The sequence below is a fragment of the Fulmarus glacialis genome, unplaced genomic scaffold, assembly GCF_000690835.1.
Source record: "Fulmarus glacialis isolate BGI_N327 unplaced genomic scaffold, ASM69083v1 scaffold4921, whole genome shotgun sequence".
NCBI lineage: Eukaryota > Metazoa > Chordata > Aves > Procellariiformes > Procellariidae > Fulmarus > Fulmarus glacialis.
The window spans coordinates 36154-56669 of NW_009190745.1; the positions used below are offsets into that span (position 1 = coordinate 36154).

Sequence of the window (20516 nt, forward strand, 5' to 3'; positions counted from 1 at the left end):
GCGTAAAAGCACATACGCAATTCAGCCTGCAATAACGGTATCACTGCTCTGTTACATTAGAATTTTACCATATACTTAGGAAAACTTACTGTTTTTCAATCCTTGATTTTTGATCTGGAAAGCGTGTCCATTTAAATTTGGAAAATTGGTGACTAGTTTCAGTGAAAAGCCTGAAGATTGTTGTAGCTGGCTTGCAAATCAGATTTTTCTTCTGAATGGGAAGAAATCTGTATGGTTTAGAAAAATAAGCAACTTCTTTTCTCATTCAGTTTCCTTTGATGTGTCAGTTGCATCCAGTTTGTTTCCATTAACTGTGATTTGTATCTGAATACATTGTTCTTAGTTTTTTTCAGTGGCATGCTGGAGACCTCTTGGATTTTGATTAATAAATACAATACACAGTTAAATGTCTTGAGCTTTAAATTTTAGGGAGTAAGAGTATGTTGCATGTGACATTCATTTACTGGGATTATTTTTTTTTTTTTCAGTGTGGCAGGACTAAGTCTCAAAATGCTGAGCTCTATCTGCAAATCCAAACTTCTATTAGTGTAACAAATATGGACCTTATTTTGATGGATTTTGATTTTTAAGTGGCTTGGTTTTGCATGACTACTTTTTATGTGAACTCTTGCTCTATTCAAAGCTCTGGCAACTTTACATTATCTGAAAAAAACGCTCATTTTTAATGTACACTAATTTAAAATATAATTTTTAAAACTGTGCTGATATTGGCTTTTTAATACATGGATAAGCCTTAACATCCATTTTAGTGTGGTTTTATCTGTTAGGTATTAAGTTCCTTTGTATGTAGGCTGGATATTTCAATGATACCACATTGTGCATTTGTTTGACTGATACTTTAAAAAATCTCCATGGCTCTCTGATGAATTCTTAAAGAATGCAGCTCTTCAGATGCTTTATGTAGATGGACTGCAGGATAAATCAAGGCTTTTAAACTTTAGATTTATAAGAACTCAAAGTACTACATTGCACTCTTAAAAAATAAAATACTGTATTTACCCCATACAATGTATAAATAAACATTTTGCTTGAGAGAGCTGAAATGTAACTGGCAAGGACAGGGCATGGAAGAGCTGAATAAATGGCAAGGCTGTTGCTGTTCTTATTCCGTCTTACAGGGAGTTGATGGTTTATGCCTTCACCATACTTACCAGCCTAAACCCCATATTGCCAACTCAAAGAAGTAATAAACCATAGCAAGTGTTTTTCTCAGAGCAGATGTTTAAAGCCTGGCTAGGGTTTGGTGTTATTTTTGGTTTTTTTGTTTGTTTGTTTTGTTTTGTTTTGTTTTTTCTTTTGCACAGAGTGCTTTGAAGGCTCCCATATTATAAAGATAAAATTTGGAGAAGACTTGGGATTTAGTGTATTTGTATTCCAGAGGCAGTTTGACGCGGTGGTGACTGTTGACGTTTTGGTGGAAATTAGAGAGGAAATGTTTTTTTGTGGGTTTTTTTGGTGGTTTTTTTTGTGTTTGTTTGTTTTAGTCTAGGTAAGATGTCACAGCTCCCCTCTTCATTCACATAGCTCTTTAACTGATTGTTGCTTCATGGGACCATCATGGTGCCAATAACTGTGTCCTTCATTCAGAGAAAACAATCAGTTGCTGAAATTAAAAGTGGCTTGAAGATAAAGCACATATATAGTTGCCAACATGCTTTAGCAAACTGAGTATTTTTAACAACATGGGAAAACCAGCATAGCATGGCGATGCCAGTGTTCACTAGGTTGCCATCAGTATGCTTTTGGTCCTACCACATTGGGAATTGCTCATGCACTTAACAGTATTTACCCCAAAGACACCTCCTTTAAGTCAACGTGAAATCATACACAAAATTAAATTAGTTCATGAATTTTTGTGGCTTCATAGCTCAGAAGTAGAGGAAGCTACCAAGTATAAAAATAACCATGTAGCATTGCAGTCCTGCTCCTAGGGAGAGGGCCACCATAGCACTGCATCTACCTACTATTTAGTGCAAAATATATAGGCATTTAACAAAAGAAATATGTATAGGAGCAAAAATCTCTCCAAAACCTAGTCGTTTTTGTCTTGCTTTTCTGTTGAAGGGCCACACGGAGACTGAGTTCCAGATTTGCATTTTACTGACTGATTGTTGCATAAGAAACACGAAAAGTGTGTTTAAGATGCTCTTTAAAAAACTTTCCCCATGACTATCACGTGAAAAGTGAAATTACCTGAAAAGTGAAATTACCTGTCTTGCCTACCTTGTATCTTTGATTGTTATTCAATACAGTAAAAAATACAGTAAAAAAACCAAACTTCTTGTTCCAAGATCCAGAAAGCTGTCTTAAGTTGTAGAGCTATTTAAACATCTCTTACTGCCTCAAGGTAAAACTTGGAGTAATTCTTTCAGATTACTCCAGCATATGGGTAAATCAAAGTTTGAGGTCTTCTGTTGGCACAGAAAAAGAACATATGCTATTCTTACAAACTTCACATACTTACTGGTTGTGGCTTTTATTTCCTACTATGTATATTTTTACATATTTTTCTCCTAAAAGAAAAGTGGACACCATTTTTTAAAAGCTAGCCTTTGGTTTGTTATGCTAATTGCTTTTGACACCTCCAATTATGATGTTAAAACTTCAGTATTTTTAACAAGTGGTCCATGCTTCGAGTCCTTTGTTGGTCAATATTTTTATCTCCCTGGCAGATATCCCTGCTCTCATTTTCTTGAATTTTAGGGTCCAGGGAAAAGAAGTATAAATGTAAATCCCTAATTAGCAACAGAAAGATAATGAACTATTTCTGTTGCTTTCCTGTAACATCTTTATAACATAATATGTATATTAGTATGAGTAATTATTACAAGTATTTCCCTTTATATAGATCCTAGAATATAGAGGAGTGTCTAAAAGGAAGAAATTAAGAGGTAAGAAGGTCTACTATTACTAGATTTAAAGTTTTCTGGGAATAAGTTAGGGCAGAAATTTTCCCTGAGCATTTTATGGCTTCTCTGTTAGAATTAGTGGAAGGTTTTTTTGTTATGTTATTAAAATCTCCAAAATAGTACATAAATCAAATTTATATATGAATTATTTTTAATAGTTGTAATACTACAGGGTGATTCCTGTAAAAATAATTCTAAGACTGCTAAATAAACAATACAGAAAAAAATGACAATGTGAAGTAGTTTATGGGGTTACATAGTGTAAAGGTGATGGTGTAACAATGATGTAACTCGGTGATTTTTCTTTAATTTCTAATTAAAACAGACAAATTGAATGACCGTTTATAAGCATCTTGCATATTTAATAATTTCTGGCTTCCGATTTGCAAAAGTTGTCTCTTATGACATTTAGGAATTAATAGTGTTTTTTAATGTAAATTCCTTTAAGTTACATTAGTATGTTGCTTTCTGAAATCAATCCTTTATTCTTGTCATATGTAAATTCTAATCCTGACTTATTTTTATCTACTTGGTTAGGTTAACATGCTTGTCATGTCTGGTTTTTTGCCATTCTCTATTTCACTATAGTGCTGAACAAAAGCCTTAATTTCTATTCTTGTTTTGATCTTTGTCTTGAATCAGAGAGAAAATGGAAATATTTACATTTTTAAGATTGATACATTTAATAATAAGATTTCTAGCAATACATTTTAAAACATTTAAAAAGTGAAAAAAAGATTCTTTTAGAAGATTTAAAAAGTGAAATCTCTCTGGCTATGCTACCAGGATGCAGCACAAGAGTCTAAAAACTGTTTTGTGTCATGGGAGGTTTGCCTAGTGGAAAATGAGATGTTGATTTTCATGAAAACCAGCGTTTTCCTTGAGCAAGTGTTTCAACTGGGAATTCATGACCAGATTTAGACAGGGATACTGTAGTGCTCAGCTGTGACAGAAGCTGGATACTTTAGCATTTTGGCAATGGTTGAGATACTCGTGCAAGTCTCCCATCCTGTTCAGACTGGATCCTGCGAAGCGCTCTGTTCCCTGTGGCTGAGGGCATGCTTGGACCGCAAGCGTGTGTAACAGCGGTGTGAAGGGACACACCGTGGCTTTTTGAATTGCCCAGACAATGTGCCTAGCTTAGGACTTTCTGACTGTCTTCAAGTATTATGAACATATGGTCTTTGTTACTGTGCAAGTTGAGGTTGATTTTCACCAGAACCAATGTTTTCACATCATCATTTCTCAGTCATATGAGAGACTTTATTTGCTATGGAAACAAATATATGCTGGGCATGAGATGCTGACTCTGGGCCAGTTGGACTCAGTAGTTATTTCTGGGTATGTGTTAGGGCAGTAAGAGATAGTTGGCTCATATATTTGGTACTTTTTCCTGTGCTTTGTTGTGGTGTTCAGAGCTGTGCACAGCTCCTGCCCTGCCGGGGAGGGAGGAAGAGTGAAGGCAAGCAGGGAACGGCCTGTCACCCTGTGGGGTTTGTGTGCTGCCCTACTGCCAGCCCCGCACCCTCAGTGTGTGTGTGTGATGGCCTCTGGCAGTGCACAGGGGCAATGTTGGCATTAAGTAAAAATACGCTTTATGTGTCATATACTTGTTACTTAATCCTGGGGTGTTTTTGAGCTTTCATTGGCAAAATTTTGTTGGTCACAAGGCTTACTGTTTGCTTACATGAGACTGAGGCGTGTTTAAATACTTCTTGTCATCTTGGCATATTTTTGAAACTTCTATAAAATACTTTCCTAAATCCTCACTGGAATTTTTTGAAAATGCGTTTGCTGAAGTATTTGTTTTACACATGTCAATAATCACATTGTTCGATACTGAGTTTTTAAATAATCTTAATTTCCAATACATCTATTTTTATAGCACTTTTATGCTGGGTTTTGTAGTTGTTGTTATAATCAGAACATTCTTACACACGAGTAAATTTATGAAAATTAGTAATCCTGTTTTATTCAGTGAGGAGTATTCTTGTAGACAGATATTGCCCAAAATTGGCAGCTCCTCAAATGACTTACAAAAACTATATGAATGCAGGGCTTCCCTCAAATGTAATACCTTAAAAATTGTAAGCTTTAATTGGCACAGAAAGTTTGTCTTCCAATATTCAAGAGTATCTTTTACATTTTATAAATTACGTTCTCCCATTCCTAACTGCAACTGTGATAAATGTCTTTTGAGACTGTGTTATTCTAAGTAAGTCTTTAATTAAAATGCCATGTTTAGATGCTTCATATACATATGATATGAAATGTATGTAGTTCTTTAACAACTATTTCATTAGATATTGCTTTATTTATAGAAGTAATTGTTAGTATTCTGTAATAACCGTACTTTTTTTAGCAGGTCAGATTGTTTCCCCACAGTCTGCTCCAGCCTGTATTGAAAACAAAAATGATGTGAGCAGAGAAAACAGCACTGTTGACTTTAGCAAGGTAAGTGTTCACTGACGGTGAAGAGAGCTTCCTGACTACCAAATAGATCTTTTAATTTAAATAAAATGAATCCATGTGAATCAGGAAAAGCTGTGAAGTGCAAATTTTACTTCAGCGTTAAAGTTTTGTGTGCACTGCAACACAGTTTGTATATAACAGAAAAGAATTTTTCATTTTCTTGATAAATTACTGGTAACAGGAAAACACAGTTTAAGAACATAGATAAATTTATTGCGTGACAATATCATAGATGTATATTTGTAGAGGGAACTTCTACAAATTAACAGAAAATTATCTAAGTAGGAAAGTAATTCAGAATTCTTATAATTCAGATTTACCTCTCAGATTTTTACTTTTTGTAGAAGTAATGCATGAATGCAAACTACACTGCTTATATATATATAACCTGAACTCGTGGATTCCAGATGTCTCAAACAGAATGTGTTTCTGTAAACCTATAACTTAATTCTTCTGGCAAGCCAAGATATTTCAGTACACTTCACAAAAGATGTTAACTGTTCAGTAGTGGAGATTGCAGTGACAGTTCAATGTTAGATAGCAAAGAAAAGCAAATAGCTTTTCAGCTTTAATGTAAAGGAGAATCCTCATTTGTTTAAGAAGTCTGTCTGTACCTAAAACAAACTGTCACATTAGATACAGATGACAGACTGACAGGGATAGATGAGTTCAGCTGACACATTAATACAACAAAGGTTGAGTAAGTGAAGAAAGGTGATTTAAACCAAAATTCTGCAGAACAGCACTTTGAGTCTGTTGAATCTTAATGTTAGTGCAACTGAGCTAAAAGTAGAGTTATGTGATTGCTCCATCTGGTGCCAGACTTATTTCCTAGCAGCAGTAACTATTTGTATCATTTGAATTCTTGACTGAACGTGCCAGACTAGGAATGGTATATGGCTGAAATAAAGATGGGAAACAGATCTTTTTGTCAAAGACAGTGAGAAGAAAGGAGGCTGGCTGGGGATATATTATGGACCACATTTCTACAGAGGTAGCAAGGAGATCTAAAACAGTGATAAGTTAAAAATTTAATGCTAATACTTGAAAAATATTTAAAACTAAGATTATAATGCTTTAAAAAGTCAAGTATTATTTTGGTTTCCTGATATTTATATTAAAAGTGTTAACTAAAACTAATTGTTTTGGCAAGTGTTCTAATATCAAGATGTAAAATCTTGTAAAGGATATCAATTATAAATAAAGCTGTCTATTCAAAATTAAGCTGTGCAGAGGTGAAGCTCATAACAACCCAAAGGGAACGACATGACTTTCTTTAGTGCTTTTCTTGCACGTTTCCCCAGTTGCTTTGAGTGTTGCAGGATCAAAATCCCAGTCTGTTACCTAGCTGCATGATGTTTGTAGTAAACAAGAATGGAGGCTGCATCATTTGAACATTCACTCACTATTCTTGTAGTGCTGTAGCTTTGCTGATTGAAAGAGCTCTTCCTATTTAAACTGGCCTGAGAAGAGATCACATGTCATCTTTTGGCTAGCCTCAGCAGTGTTAGATACCAGCAAGCATGTCAGGAATATGAAAGGAACAACTTTTGTTTGCAGGAATGAAATAACAGTAAAGGATTGTAATCCAAATATGTTTTTGACTGCCTTTAGATAGATCCATTTATCCTTTTGAAGATGCATAAGTAAAGTACAATTTCCCCTTGAAATGTGCTATTGCAATAACTCCAAATGGTTATAATTGGAATTATATGCACAGATTGAGAGGAAAGTAGAGCAGTACACTGATTTTCTCTTGAGTATTGTGATTTCTTGCTCTAATTTTGTTCCACATATTAATTTCATTTATCTTCTACAAAAAAGCGCATTTGACTACCTCACATATTCTCTCCTTGCTAATCTATCTCCCTTGGTCTACTTCTAATATTCCAAATTTTGGAGTTGATTCAAAAAGCTGACTTAATCTGAATGCAGCACTGAGACTGATTGTATTGGTATCTATTTATGAATAATGTGAGACACGACACTAAAAGCTGTCTTGAATGTTACTTCAGTAGCACAGAGAGGGAGATGTAGTTTCTGATGTTTGTACTTGTAAATGTGTCACTCCTCTTCCTCTGGGGACACCACGAGGACTTTGTATTCCAGGAGTGATATGGAGGTGATCTGTCACAGCACCACTTTATCCTGTGTCTGAGCAGGATGGGGATGGCAGTTTAACAACTGCATCTGGTTGGTCTCTGCTTCTTATGCCAGAGGCTGAAGGGAACCCTAGTTGTCCTGAAATACGAAATGCATAAAGAGACTGCACCCGCATCCCTTCTCATGGCAACGTTCCTACACTCCACATGGAAACAGTATTTCTGAATCAAACTCCAGTCCCATACTGACAGAGTTTGGTCTTTCAAACACCGTGTGAAATAATTGACTTGTTTTTGAATACTGGTTGGCTCTGCTTATAAATAAATTTGATGAATCTGTGTCATGGCTTTCCTAAGAAGTGATGTTGGGTATTTTCTGTTTGTCTTCATGTCAATTTATGTTTGGTTCTGGGGGAGGCCCCCACCACTCTTTTCGGTCCTTGAGTTGCCCTGGAAGGGAATGGCCTCCACATTAGTTATTTAATTTTATGTTTAATCAGAGCTTACTGGGACTATTTAGTGCCAGGTCATGAATGTGGCTCAGGTTAGGGTGCAGATTAAGATGCACATGAAGTCTCTCCAGCTAAAGACCTCTTGGGATAAGAGATGTATAATGGATAGGTTAGATGAAGCATTCGAAGGATGTAGCTTCTACCATTGCCCCAAATTCACTCCAGGACCACGTCCGCACTCGTTATGTAGCGGAAGCAACACCTGGGGTTTGGATGCACTTGCCCAGTTTGATGCTTCTCTGCCAGCTACTTTCCTTTTAACTGTGGCTCTGTTCACTACCTAGAAGATCTTGGAATCTTAAGCTGATAAACAGTACAGGAAACATACCTGGAAATACTTTCTGGTAGACAGGAGGCTGAATGTTTCATTCAGATTTGAATATTGATCCTGTGATCTGTATCGTAGTGGGACCTTAAGGTGACAACTGTAGCATGTTGTACATGAGACATTAGTTATTAAATATTAAATCCATTCACAAGGTAAAATCGGTACAGAATGCACATTGCTATGTTCCTGAAAGACTACTTCCTTTCTCTCAACTATAAATGACCTACGACACCAAAACTAGGTGCAAGGTGAATCTGTTTGGGTTTTGTATTTAACCCTGAAGAGTTATTTTGTGACTTGAGTGGGGAATAGAATTTATCTCACGGATACTTTACCTTGAAAAAGTACTTGGTCTCCAACCTTCCAGGTTGATTTGATGCTCGTTTAACTTTGTGAGGTGTTTGGTCATCATTCTAGATTAGCTTAGGGTAGCATTAGACATCTCTTTGTGATCTCAGTGAAATAAGATTTCATTACACAGGCAACTGTGTTATATCTGAATTCTGATTTAGTGCCAGAGCCATTTGCAAGAAAACAATTTTCTAAATATTACCAAAAACTGTGCAAACTAGTACTGACAGATGGCTGTAAGATAGACATTAAAATGGTCCACTTTAACAGTTTATATTGGATTTGGTTGCTGTTGTTGTGTTTAGATTAATAAAAGGAAAGCAAATGACAAAATTCCTGCATTTTGAAATGTAGACAATACTGGTGCATAATGAAATCAAACATACATTATATACTCTATTACTCCGTGTCGATCTTTGTTACAGAGTAAACTCTAGACTGATACCGAGGAAATAAATACAAATGAACACATTCCTACGCAAATACCTTGAGCTTATGTAGCAACGTCATGATGAAGCTGTTTCTCTGTTTTTTCCTACCGTCCCTGCAAAAGTCAACATCACTGCCTTAAAACTCCAAAGTTTTTATTCTGCTTTGTTCTTTCAGTTTACTCTTGAGACAATCATGGTCATAGCTTATTTTCTGTTATTTTCAGCAGAAGGGAACTGTCTTCCGCTAAATCCGAAAACAAAAATACATCTCACTTAGAGTAGTAGAAGGAAAATTACGTGTAGTGGAACCTGTTCTTCTTCTCATTGAGATTATAATACAGCAACTATGAATTATGAATTCATGATTTCCAGAGTTGTTATTATGGAAAAATAAAGTGTCTTCATTTCTTCTACTGTTAGACTTATTGCTTCTGTTATGAATTATTGATGCTGTTATGATTATTGATAAAAAGAATTACTATGAAATTAATAATATATTCTTAACAAGATTTTGAATGTGATTTGTTGTCTTTATAAATTAATTCTGCAGTACTTTATGTTTCCAAGAAAAATTAGTCAAATAATGAAAGACCAGTTGTTTGGTTTTGAGAAACATTTTTATTTAAAATTATTCAACAGCCAAGAATAATAGAAACTGTATAATTGAAATAACTAAGATTATAGTGCAGTGACCGGAAAGTCTCTGTCAACAAATCAGGGGGAAAAAATCCTTGTGAATAGCTTTTAGGTTGTAATTTAATGTACTTTTCCCAGGTTGACCTACACTTCATGAAAAAAATACCACCTGGAGCTGAAGCATCAAACATCTTAGTTGGTGAACTAGAGTTCCTGGACCGTGCGGTTGTTGCTTTTGTTAGGTTATCTCCTGCAGTGCTGCTTACGGGACTAGCTGAAGTTCCGATTCCAACAAGGTAGAATTGGATTTATTTCTCTTCATGTTTTTCTGAGCACCTTGTGGAGACAGGGTGATGTGACCTTCAACTTTGTCATTTATTGAATTATGAATTTGGTTCTTTCTTTAACTTTCTTTAACAAAGATATCTCTTAGAGACATCTTCGTAGTCATCCTTTAAATGATGTATGGGTATATATGCAGAAACATGCTGTTTGTGTGTGCAGGCAATCATTCTTCGCAGAAGTAGAAATGATAGCTTGTTAGGTTACAACATGCAGTTTATCCTATAGAAACTAGTAATACTGCAGATGAAATACCAAGGTGAAATATTGAGCTCCTTAGAATATTTCATCTGGAATTGAAACTACTTGTGTGATACTGTGTAATTATCTCCAGAAAAAAAAAAAAGAAGAAGGAATTGAGTAAAGGGAAAAAACAAACTATGTGATTTGTTTGACTAGGGATAGCACATGGACGAAGAACATGCTGTAAATATCACGCTCCTCTAAAAGTTGCTTCGTAGATAGTTGCATGGTAGTGAATGTGACTTTTAACCATGAATTTTTATTAGATTAATTTTTTCTAAGTTGAAACTTTTTCTGATGAAGTACTTTGGTTCTGAGAACAAATTATGAGGAATTTTAAAAAAATGTCTAAAGTAGACTTTGTAGTCAAATAGAAAGCATTTAAATAGATCTGCAGATATATTGTTTCCTGCTGGGGTTGATTCAGATCAAAACTCCAAAGTGATTCTCCCATATCTGAGTTCACTCACTTAATTATTATTGCAGTCTCTCACTTTTTTTTGTACTTATTCATATGTTTGTACACATATTCTGTCTCTCTTTCCCCTTCCCTCTTTTAGTTTCTATAAAAGCAGAATTCTGACAAGAGCCAGTATTGTATTCCAGTTGTTTGTGACACTCAGGAGGGAGTGTTATACTATGAAGAAATGCAATGCTGAGACTCAGATCTTTGCTCCTAGTCAGATAAACAGTATAAAATTTTCTTTAAGTTGTATTTACTTTGGATATGACCTTTTTTGTCTTTTCTAATTTTTGCATGTATATAAGGAACATTGAGGGACTGAGCTGGCTTTAAAAAAAACTTCTGAAGCCCTTCCTCGTAACCTCCCCCAACTTCCCACAAAAAAAGCCACCAAAAGTAAAACAAAAGCTGTCTTGATTTTTGGCCAAAAGATTAAATAATTAAAAATTAGGATAATTAAGAATTTCTGCAAAATGTTTATTTAAAAAAAAAAAAAAAAGTTAGTCAAAAAATTGTCTTTTGCATTTTAGCAAAACTGAGAACTTCAGTTATTTCATTTGAATCTATCCTCTGCATTTTATAGAACCTTACTAGCCCCAAGCCTAGAGTAGAGGCTTTCTAGAGCCTTAATGGGAGTAAGAACGATTTAAAAATTATTTTTATTCGGGGTAATTTAACTTCCCCAATATTGCAATAATAGCACTACCATAAAATAGTTGATTCTGTTGAATTAACAGAATTAAATAAATTAATGTTAATGTGTTCTGTACATAGATTATAATTGCATATATTTATTATGTAAGATAAGGTTTGTTATGTAAGGAGGTTTTGATTGTCTCAGTCAAGTCTGACTGTGAAGCTTATGATATATTTTTGGAAGTTATTTTCACTTTTTTTCTAACCAGAGCTTCATGTTTAAATGCAAGTGTGAGGATCTTGAAGGAGATTATATATAATATTTGTCTTAGAGGTTCTTCTAGTTCAATTTTTAAGTAAGTATTTCTGTAGTATGTATACTTAATTTCAACCATCTATCCTTTACAATTTTTTTATTTATCTTTTATTTGCAGATTTTTGTTTATTCTTCTTGGACCACTGGGTAAAGGGCAACAATACCATGAGATTGGAAGATCAATTGCAACACTAATGACAGATGAGGTATTTTTATTCATGGCTTGGTTTTAGTCATTTTGTACTGACTGAAGAGGAGTAATAGGGAATCTCCAACGTGGGATCGTGCAGATGAAATGAGGCTAATCATACTGATGATGCACAAATAGCATTCTAGTTCATTTCATGATTCTGTAACAGCCCAGATTATGCTGCCATAAGGAGATAAGAAAATGAGAAACAATCACATGCAAGGATATCTTCACTGAGAAGATTGCATTTTACACAGTTACATTCCAGTGGTATTAATTGTGTTTTAAAACTGTAAGATCTCTAGAACATTTAGCGCCCATAAAGATGTTTTTCCATAGCAGCTGGAGCTTCTATGAAAACTATATACCAGAAACTCCAGTCAGTTGAAGCTGAGATTGATTGTTTGGTGGGAACTGCATAAAGCGCATTCTATTTCAGAGAAAAGGGGCCATCATGAAAAATGTTATGAGAGTATTCCTTTCTCCATCTCTTTTTCCTCCCACATATACGTCTCCATTTTTCACAGGTGTTCCATGATGTTGCTTACAAAGCAAAAGACCGCAATGACTTGGTGTCCGGAATTGATGAGTTTCTTGATCAGGTTACTGTTCTCCCTCCTGGAGAGTGGGACCCAACAATTCGAATAGAACCACCTAAAAATGTTCCCTCTCAGGTTTGTACACTGTAAAATTCAGATACTTTCAAACATTGTGATTAATTTTTGCTAGGTAGAATTAAGTCTCATTAATTTAGCATTTAGCAGAGTCACTATATAGGCATTTTGCATGCTTTTGTTTTTTTGGTTAATTTGCTTTAAGAGAACCCTTGTCTTGCGAGCATACAGTAGAGTGATGACATTTCATGTAGTTCAATACTAGTTCTCTTCTGAATAAAGATAGACAGTTGTATCTAAAGATCTTAAGTTCAGGGGTAATTGGTCATAAGCATCTTTGCTTATTCCGAACAGCCATGGTTTGCTTTTGTTCTAAGCTTATTGCAAGAATTGATCAAAGCTGCCTGGCTTGTTACTCTTTAAAATGTTTTCTGATACAAGATTTTCTGTGATCAATTCTTTATATTTCTTAGACCACAATTCCTTCTACTATTTCCTGTTATAGAACTCCTCTACAGCTTATGAAGAGGTTATGTTGATGAATCTTATAATAAAATTTGTATGTTTAGTCTTTCAACTCTCAGAGCCTGTTTCCTCTGCTAAAATTATGTTTTGGTTGCTAAGACCCATGGGAAGTATCTTTTCCTTCTGGTAGGAGAAGCGTAAGATCCCAGGAGTGCCAAATGGAACTGCAGCCCATGGGGACGCAGAACAACCTGGAGGACACTCTGGACCAGAACTGCAACGCACTGGAAAGTTAGTGAAAACATACACAACATCTTAAGTGTTCTAAGTGATGCACTTCCAAAGGAATCGTAATGGTCTGGTTCTCTCTCAAATGACTGGCTTGGCATATGATTTTTTTCAGGCATTTTTCCGGATTTGCATACCACATAGTTGAAAAGGACAATACATGCTAATTTGCAGAGAGAGGGAGAGGGCAAGAGGATCTGAGTTTTCACATTGTATTTATTGCAAGCTCCTTTCTCTGTTATAATTTATAAAGGTCAGACCTCTGTTAAACTTGATTAACATTTCTTATTTTTGTACAGCACGAAGGAAAAGTTGGGAATAGTCTTCTGCCATATATTATGAATGTTTACAACTATTTTGTAGTTGAAGTTTCTGGGTTGTGCAGCTTTAGCATTTCTTTTTTACCTCAGTAAGCCACGATATGTCCTGGTACACGAGGCTATGGTTACCATGCCTTTGTACCTATGGTACCATGTGATTGTGTGGCTGCAATATACACACATCGGAAGGAATAATTTGCCCCAAGGAATACTTACGTTCTCTCATCTAATATGGTATGGTGTAAGTGCATCAGCTGTAAGTGGCTGCCTTAGTGCAGTGTAGTTGTGCAATAGATTTTTCTTTTACTTTGCTGTCTCTTGATATTTAAATGTCATTCCTACCTGCGTAAGGCTAAAGATTCAGCTGCAGTGTTGGTGTACACAGTGGGGCAGAGATGATGACCAGTCTGGCTGTAAGCTGTTCTCTCACCGGTGAACTTGGTAATTGACAGCTTGAAGGATCGTTCTAGTGTTTAGGAGATGGTGCACTTCGTCTTCCTCTTCACCCCAGCAACATCTGATACATTGGGTGCCTGTGAGAAAAAGAGCATTGTGGGGATATTTACTTTAACTGTATGGTATATTGTAATGGAGCGTCTGTTCCTAAATATTTGATTATATTTAGCATAGCGTAAATGTCAAAAGATGACAGTTCTTGTCCTTGGAAAATTGTGGCCTACATTCAATTCTATCATCAAGTGTATTTAGGAACAGGTTCTCAAATAAAGAATGTGAAGCTTTGTATGTACACATGTGGGCAAATGGGCACTGCAGTAGCTCTTTGATTAAACAAATGCAAAGAATTATTTCACATCATAAATAATAGGGGTTTATGCGTGGGAGCTAACAACTATTCAGAAGTTTTGGGTCCGGATGATTAGATGAAGATTTTATAAAAGAACATGCAAATCAGTTTGTTTTAAAAACACAGTTTCCTGATTAAAGTTATCAAGACAGGGTTCCCAGAAACTTTTTTCTAGGAAGGATGAATTGTAAGAGTATGTATCCTTTGATCAAGGAACAATAGCTTTGCTGCAGTATATTAAAGCAATACTGTGGAAGAAAGTTTGGTATGCCTTTTTCATTAATTTGATTTCTTCTATTTTTTTTCAGATTTTTTGGAGGATTAATTTTAGATATAAAAAGAAAAGCTCCCTTCTTCTGGAGTGACTTCAGGGATGCTCTCAGTCTGCAGTGTCTGGCATCATTTTTGTTTCTCTACTGTGCTTGCATGTCTCCTGTCATCACATTTGGTGGTCTGCTGGGAGAAGCAACTGAAGGTCGTATAGTATGTGTTAAATCTGAACTTTTAAAATAAACTTACATTTCTAGGTTTGTGGTCAGCATTTTCTTACTGTTGCATGAATCACCTTTAAATATTGGTGTTTCAATGTTTAGAAGGCTACAGACTAAGACATTGCAAAAAGAACCTGTTTGAAAATTTATGGACGCTTCTCTCTGTATCATATTCAGAGTGCAATAGAATCGCTGTTTGGAGCATCCATGACTGGAATTGCCTACTCTCTCTTTGGTGGACAGCCTCTCACTATACTTGGCAGCACAGGACCAGTTTTAGTGTTTGAGAAGATCTTATTCAAATTTTGCAAGTAAGTGAAGATCATGATATGCATCATCCCTCGGGTGTTGTTAGGTAGAAGCAGACACACTGATCCCGAGGTTCCAACATCTACAGAATAAGATCAACAGTTTCTTTTGGAGTGGACTGCTTATGCTTTCAGAGTCTGAAAATTATGCAGTGACTGAGAATTGAATTGGTGGTAATGCAGAAAGGTTGATGGGGTTTTTTTATTGGTTTTTGTTTGTTTTTTAAAAAAAATGTTTTGAAGGGAATGCGAGCTTCAGGATGTTGTTTGTAGGGTTTTTTTTTTTTTGTATAATTTTCTACTCTGAAACTATACATTTAAATCTGTGGTTTATCTCATCCCTAACTCAAGCAAAGGGTGTTACCTCTCACCCAGGAAATAAGTGCAGTGGCAGTGGTGCCATCTTTCAATAGTCATTAATATAGACCCTGCCCTTCCTCCACCTGAACAGAAAAGGGGTGAAGCGTCATGCCAGAACAGCATATCCCCACACTTATCTTAATGTATTATACATGACATACCTCTGCCACAGTGTGGGTAAAAATTATGGCTGCATCTTGGCAACCATCATGCTTCTCTACAATCCCCTCTGCTCTTCTGCCTCATTGCTGTGATGGGGACTTCTGCACCAAGATCTCCTGAATCTCTGGAACAACATAGAGTAGGAGACCCCGCTTAACACCCCAAAAGCTCTTTCATCACCTTCAGGTAGACCTTTCAGTTCTATGTGATAATGTCACCCGATGCGTTTGGAGCTCTATTATCATATGCAATAAGCGTATCGGATTTTGATGAAAGTTGTTATTATAGCTACTCTTGCAGCTTAAGAAGAAATTGGCAGGTGTTGGCTGTTCACAAGGCAGGGTATGGGATAAAAAGTGGGTGGACTTTATACACTCCATGTGTGTGATTACTCTAAAAGCTGCTCGCTCACTTTGGTAGAGATAGAACTCTTTGTGTCCCGTTAATTGGGAGGAGAGCTCAGGTCAAGAGGTGACTTGACAGTATCTTCAGTTCACAATAGGTAAATAATTTCTGATTCAGACTGTCCCCAGAATCGCACATCCCTAGGCAAAGGAAATTTTGGAGCTGCCTCTTCTCCATTTACTGTGGCTAGACAAAGGATAAACTGTGTTTAATTTTTTTCTTTTTTTTAGAGAGTATGGGTTGTCGTACCTTTCTCTGAGAGCTAGCATTGGACTGTGGACTGCAATCCTGTGCATCATCCTTGTTGCAACTGATGCAAGCTCCCTAGTCTGCTACATTACCCGGTTTACTGAAGAAGCTTTTGCTTCTCTTATATGCATCATTTTCATTTATGAGGCCTTAGAGAAGCTGTTTCATCTCAGTGAGACATATCCAATCAACATGCATAATGATTTGGATCTGCTGACAAAGTACTCGTAAGTAAGACTTCTTCTGTTAACACTGGGGTTTTTTTTCGTTATGTTTTCTCTGTGAGGAACGCAAACCAGTGCACAGCAGGAAAAGTTCGCAGTAGTTGCGAACTTAACATGTGGAAGCTATTCAGTTAGGCATGATGCTGGCATATGGAAGTAGTAGTTACTGGAGGTGTGTGTACAAGCAGTACACATTTACTTAAGATAAGTAAAAAATATCTTGACTTGGGGTTTGGAAAAGCTTACACACACGTAACTTGGAAGTCCTAGAATAAAAAATAGGACTTGGAGGGACCTCAGCTTTAGGTCTTTATTCACATTTTTATTTAATGAGGTGTAACTCAATGATCTCTTACTATAACCCTGTACTGATGATTTGTAATATTTCATTGGGTGTTCAGGCAACATTTTTAGATCATATTTATCTGTTGTTTTTTTTTTTTCCAAATGGAAATATTGACCTATCTAAAAAGGATATAATTTGATGTACCTCCTTTATTTTAACCTCTCTGGCAATTAAGGTTCAAGCTCCAAGAACTGAAGGGGATTTGGAATTGTTAGGTGCTTCTCAGTGGTGATTGATTTAATCATAATTGATTTGTTCTTAATAACAAGATTTTTAATATGACTCCATTTAAGCAGCTTTACTTTATTGTGGAGTTTTGACAGGTAGTATTCTACTTGGGGAATAAAGAAGTGAATGGCTTTAATCAATATAGTTTCATTTAGAAGTAAAAACTCATAGACTTGTTTCTGTGACATGAGAACAAAAATGTTGTTGTAGTAAAGGACAAGATACTAGTCTGTCCTGAAGCCAATTAAGCCTGGTCACTTCAGCAACTAAAATGTCATTAAAAAGCATTTTCTGGAAGATCCCCCTCCAGAAATGTCTTTGTTATTTCACTGAACCCATTTGAAACCTCTGCATGAGCTGGGTGGGGCCCAAAAGGAACAATGCTTGAACAGTGCCACATCTTCTGTTCACTGGAAAAACAGGAGTGTCTCAACCAAATGTCTCATTTGTATTTTAAGCTGTGAAAAAACAAAACACAGCAACAGAGAAAATATTTGAGCTTTGTATATCACTAGAAAAATAGTTAGCAAATCCTGAATCTGAATGCTCATACCTTACTGCACAGAACAAGTTAAATTATAGAAACTAGTTCTGCTGTGACATATTCTCTCATGATGCTGAAAAAAATATTATTTCTCTCTAATAGTTTAATCAGTAGACAAAGGTATATTAATTTGAAGAGAAAGCAATAAACATCAAGAATATACCATGCATGCAGTTGAGGTTATATCCTGATCTTATTTAACTTCACTTAGCTTCTATGAACTTGGTATTTTACTCTAAAGAGCCTCATATAGCACAGTGTGTATGGATTTTTTTTTTTCTTTACCACTTTGAAGTAGTTGTCTCAAAGGGATTCTCATACGGTTTTGAAAAACAGATGTTGAAATACTACACAAAGACAAAAAATTATTCAGAAACCATTTAGCAGGTGGAGCTGAGATGTTAAAATATGTAATGAAAAGCATAAGCACAAATAGAAATAAGGATTCCTGGGTAGCTGAATCCCATGATATTGCTTGAGATTTCAGAGAAATAAGTTTAACAGTCTTGCTTGTATAGAGGTACAGTAATAGGTATCTCTATATTTTATGAAAGTGTTTTATCATCATAGTCCTTATGTTTACAAATAAATGTTTTTGGTTTTATTTAAAATTCCATTCATTAATCAGAATCCCAAATTGATTTTTGAAGGGTGTTGCTTACTTGCTGCCTGCCCTTGGTAACTGTCTTCATTGAATATAGAATGTGCGGAGCATGCAAAATGGTAGAAGAGCAGCAATTGTTGTCCTCCAATTACAGCTATAGACCTGTCCTGTCCTACAGTGTTGGAATACCAGCACAATCGTTTTAGATTTTCCAAACATAATTCCTGAAGGACAAGCGTCTTCCAGATGTTTGGAAGAAAGATTTGACCACTGACTGGTGGTTTCAAACACATATATAGCTATCAAAATTATTTGATATAATAGTTTTGCAGTTATTTATGGGGTCATCATTTCATACCTATATTCTCAGTTATTCTTTCACTCTGTGTAGATAGTACAAAGAACTTGACTTTTAAACTCTTGCATTACATTTCACTTTCGGCATTTATGTTGTATCTTCTACTTCAGCAATATCCTGTTCATTATCTATATCATGTCCATGGCAACTGACCCTACTAATACCAAAATGACTAGCTGTAGACATAGGTATAGGCAGCATAGCTCTTATGGGATGTGGCTTATATTTTTTTAACCTTAAAACTGATTGTTGGAAACGCCAGTATGCATATTGATTATCTTGTAAGAGCACATCTGCCGATTCCAAGGATCTGTGCTCTGAACACAGCAAAGTGGTAGTTCCAGCCTTTCTGTTCTCTCCCCTCTCTTCTCCTTCATCTGAGTTTTTCTTAGCTCTTCAGAACTGGCCCCGACAGGTTGGGAGAACGGAAAGATGTGCTCTGTTGGAGCAACTCTACATCAGCTGCCCAAACGACCAGTGCTTTCACAGCAGGCTTGGTGCAACCTTAACTCCATGGGTTTGCTGTGCAGATATGCACACACTATGTCCAGACACAGTGACCATTTGCCCAGAACATGAAGGTATCACAATTATCATACCCACAGGATCATCACAAGACAAGACATTTCAAATAACCCTCAGTCCCTGATCAAATGTCTGTACACGTCTCAGTTCCAGAAAGATCAGAAACTGGAAGATGAATAAGCATAAAAGCTTACTTGAAATTAAAATCTCATTTTTGTGTACTTGAAGTTGGGGAATATTGCTTTCAGAAGGAATTAGCAGCTTTTTCTGCAGCATCTGACTCCAGTCCTTCTGCTTGTAGTTTAAATGGGTAACAAACTTGAGCTGAAACTAGTTCTGTCCTTAAAGGACCAGCATACTCTGTTACAGAAGCTAATTAGTATCTGCTGTTTTGCTAATTAAAACAGCTGTTTGCATTTTCCTCTTTGGGGATTTTAAAGACAAGTTTTTAATTGTTAGAAAAGCCTTGGCAGTTCTTTAATTAGCAATGGGTGAACTTCAAAAGGTTGAGCAAATCATTTCTCTTTGAATGCTCAGCCAAAGCTTATGTAAAAGTTTATCTTGGATGTGCAATTCTGTGCTAGAAAACTCGGGTTATACTGTAAAATTTCTGTGTTTTCTGTATTCTGCCTCTTGCCCACTCAAAAAGTTGATGATAAATAGGTCAGGACACTATATATTTGAAGTGTTCAGTGTATGTTGTGGCTCAGCCCTCCTTTCTTCTCCCATGAGCTTTCCTAGGATGCTCTGATGTCCACAGGTAGTCTGTCTACATCCCAATACTGTTGCCTTTGCCCTGGTAAAGACATGAGTTTGACCCAGGAAGAGTCATTGGCATGCTGTTAGTACTGTCCTTTGGAATACTAGAAAGACAAAGAAAATAGTAATTTAAAATAGTTGGTATTTCAACCAGATTGGAACCATATTTCAAGTGAGAAAGAAAACCCATTCTGTATTTTGGGTGGGTTTGAATTCTGTCATAAACAGTCTCTGTTGCAGGATTTTGATGTAAAAGACTGTACTGCATGCATCTCCTCTTATATATAAGAGCATAGGAGTCATTACTAGTAGCTGCCATAACAAACCTTAGAAGACTATAGAAAGAACATTCAGAACAGTTGGGATTTTTTTTTTTAAAAATCAAGCAGACTCAAATATTTGAAAACCAGCTGAAAGTCCTAAAAGATTTCTTAAAAATTCGTATTTACCATTTTACCATTTTAGGTAGAAGATATGAGTTTGAGTTTGTTTCAGAATTCTATCTCAAA

The 20516-nt window shown here is 36.0% G+C and overlaps 1 protein-coding gene across 1 annotated transcript in view; it reads left to right on the forward strand.

Annotated features, from left to right (window-relative positions):
- The window catches only part of SLC4A10 (solute carrier family 4, sodium bicarbonate transporter, member 10), a gene marked incomplete at its 5' end in the record, with an annotated part of 86001 nt that overhangs the window by 36049 nt on the left and 29436 nt on the right, over positions 1-20516 (forward strand). Inside the window, 8 exons of the mRNA XM_009586387.1 lie at positions 5296-5384; positions 9901-10058; positions 11881-11968; positions 12480-12626; positions 13222-13322; positions 14753-14927; positions 15113-15246; positions 16401-16646. Coding sequence (XP_009584682.1) covers positions 5296-5384; positions 9901-10058; positions 11881-11968; positions 12480-12626; positions 13222-13322; positions 14753-14927; positions 15113-15246; positions 16401-16646 — 1138 coding nt within the window. The remainder of the gene's footprint in view (positions 1-5295; positions 5385-9900; positions 10059-11880; positions 11969-12479; positions 12627-13221; positions 13323-14752; positions 14928-15112; positions 15247-16400; positions 16647-20516) is intronic.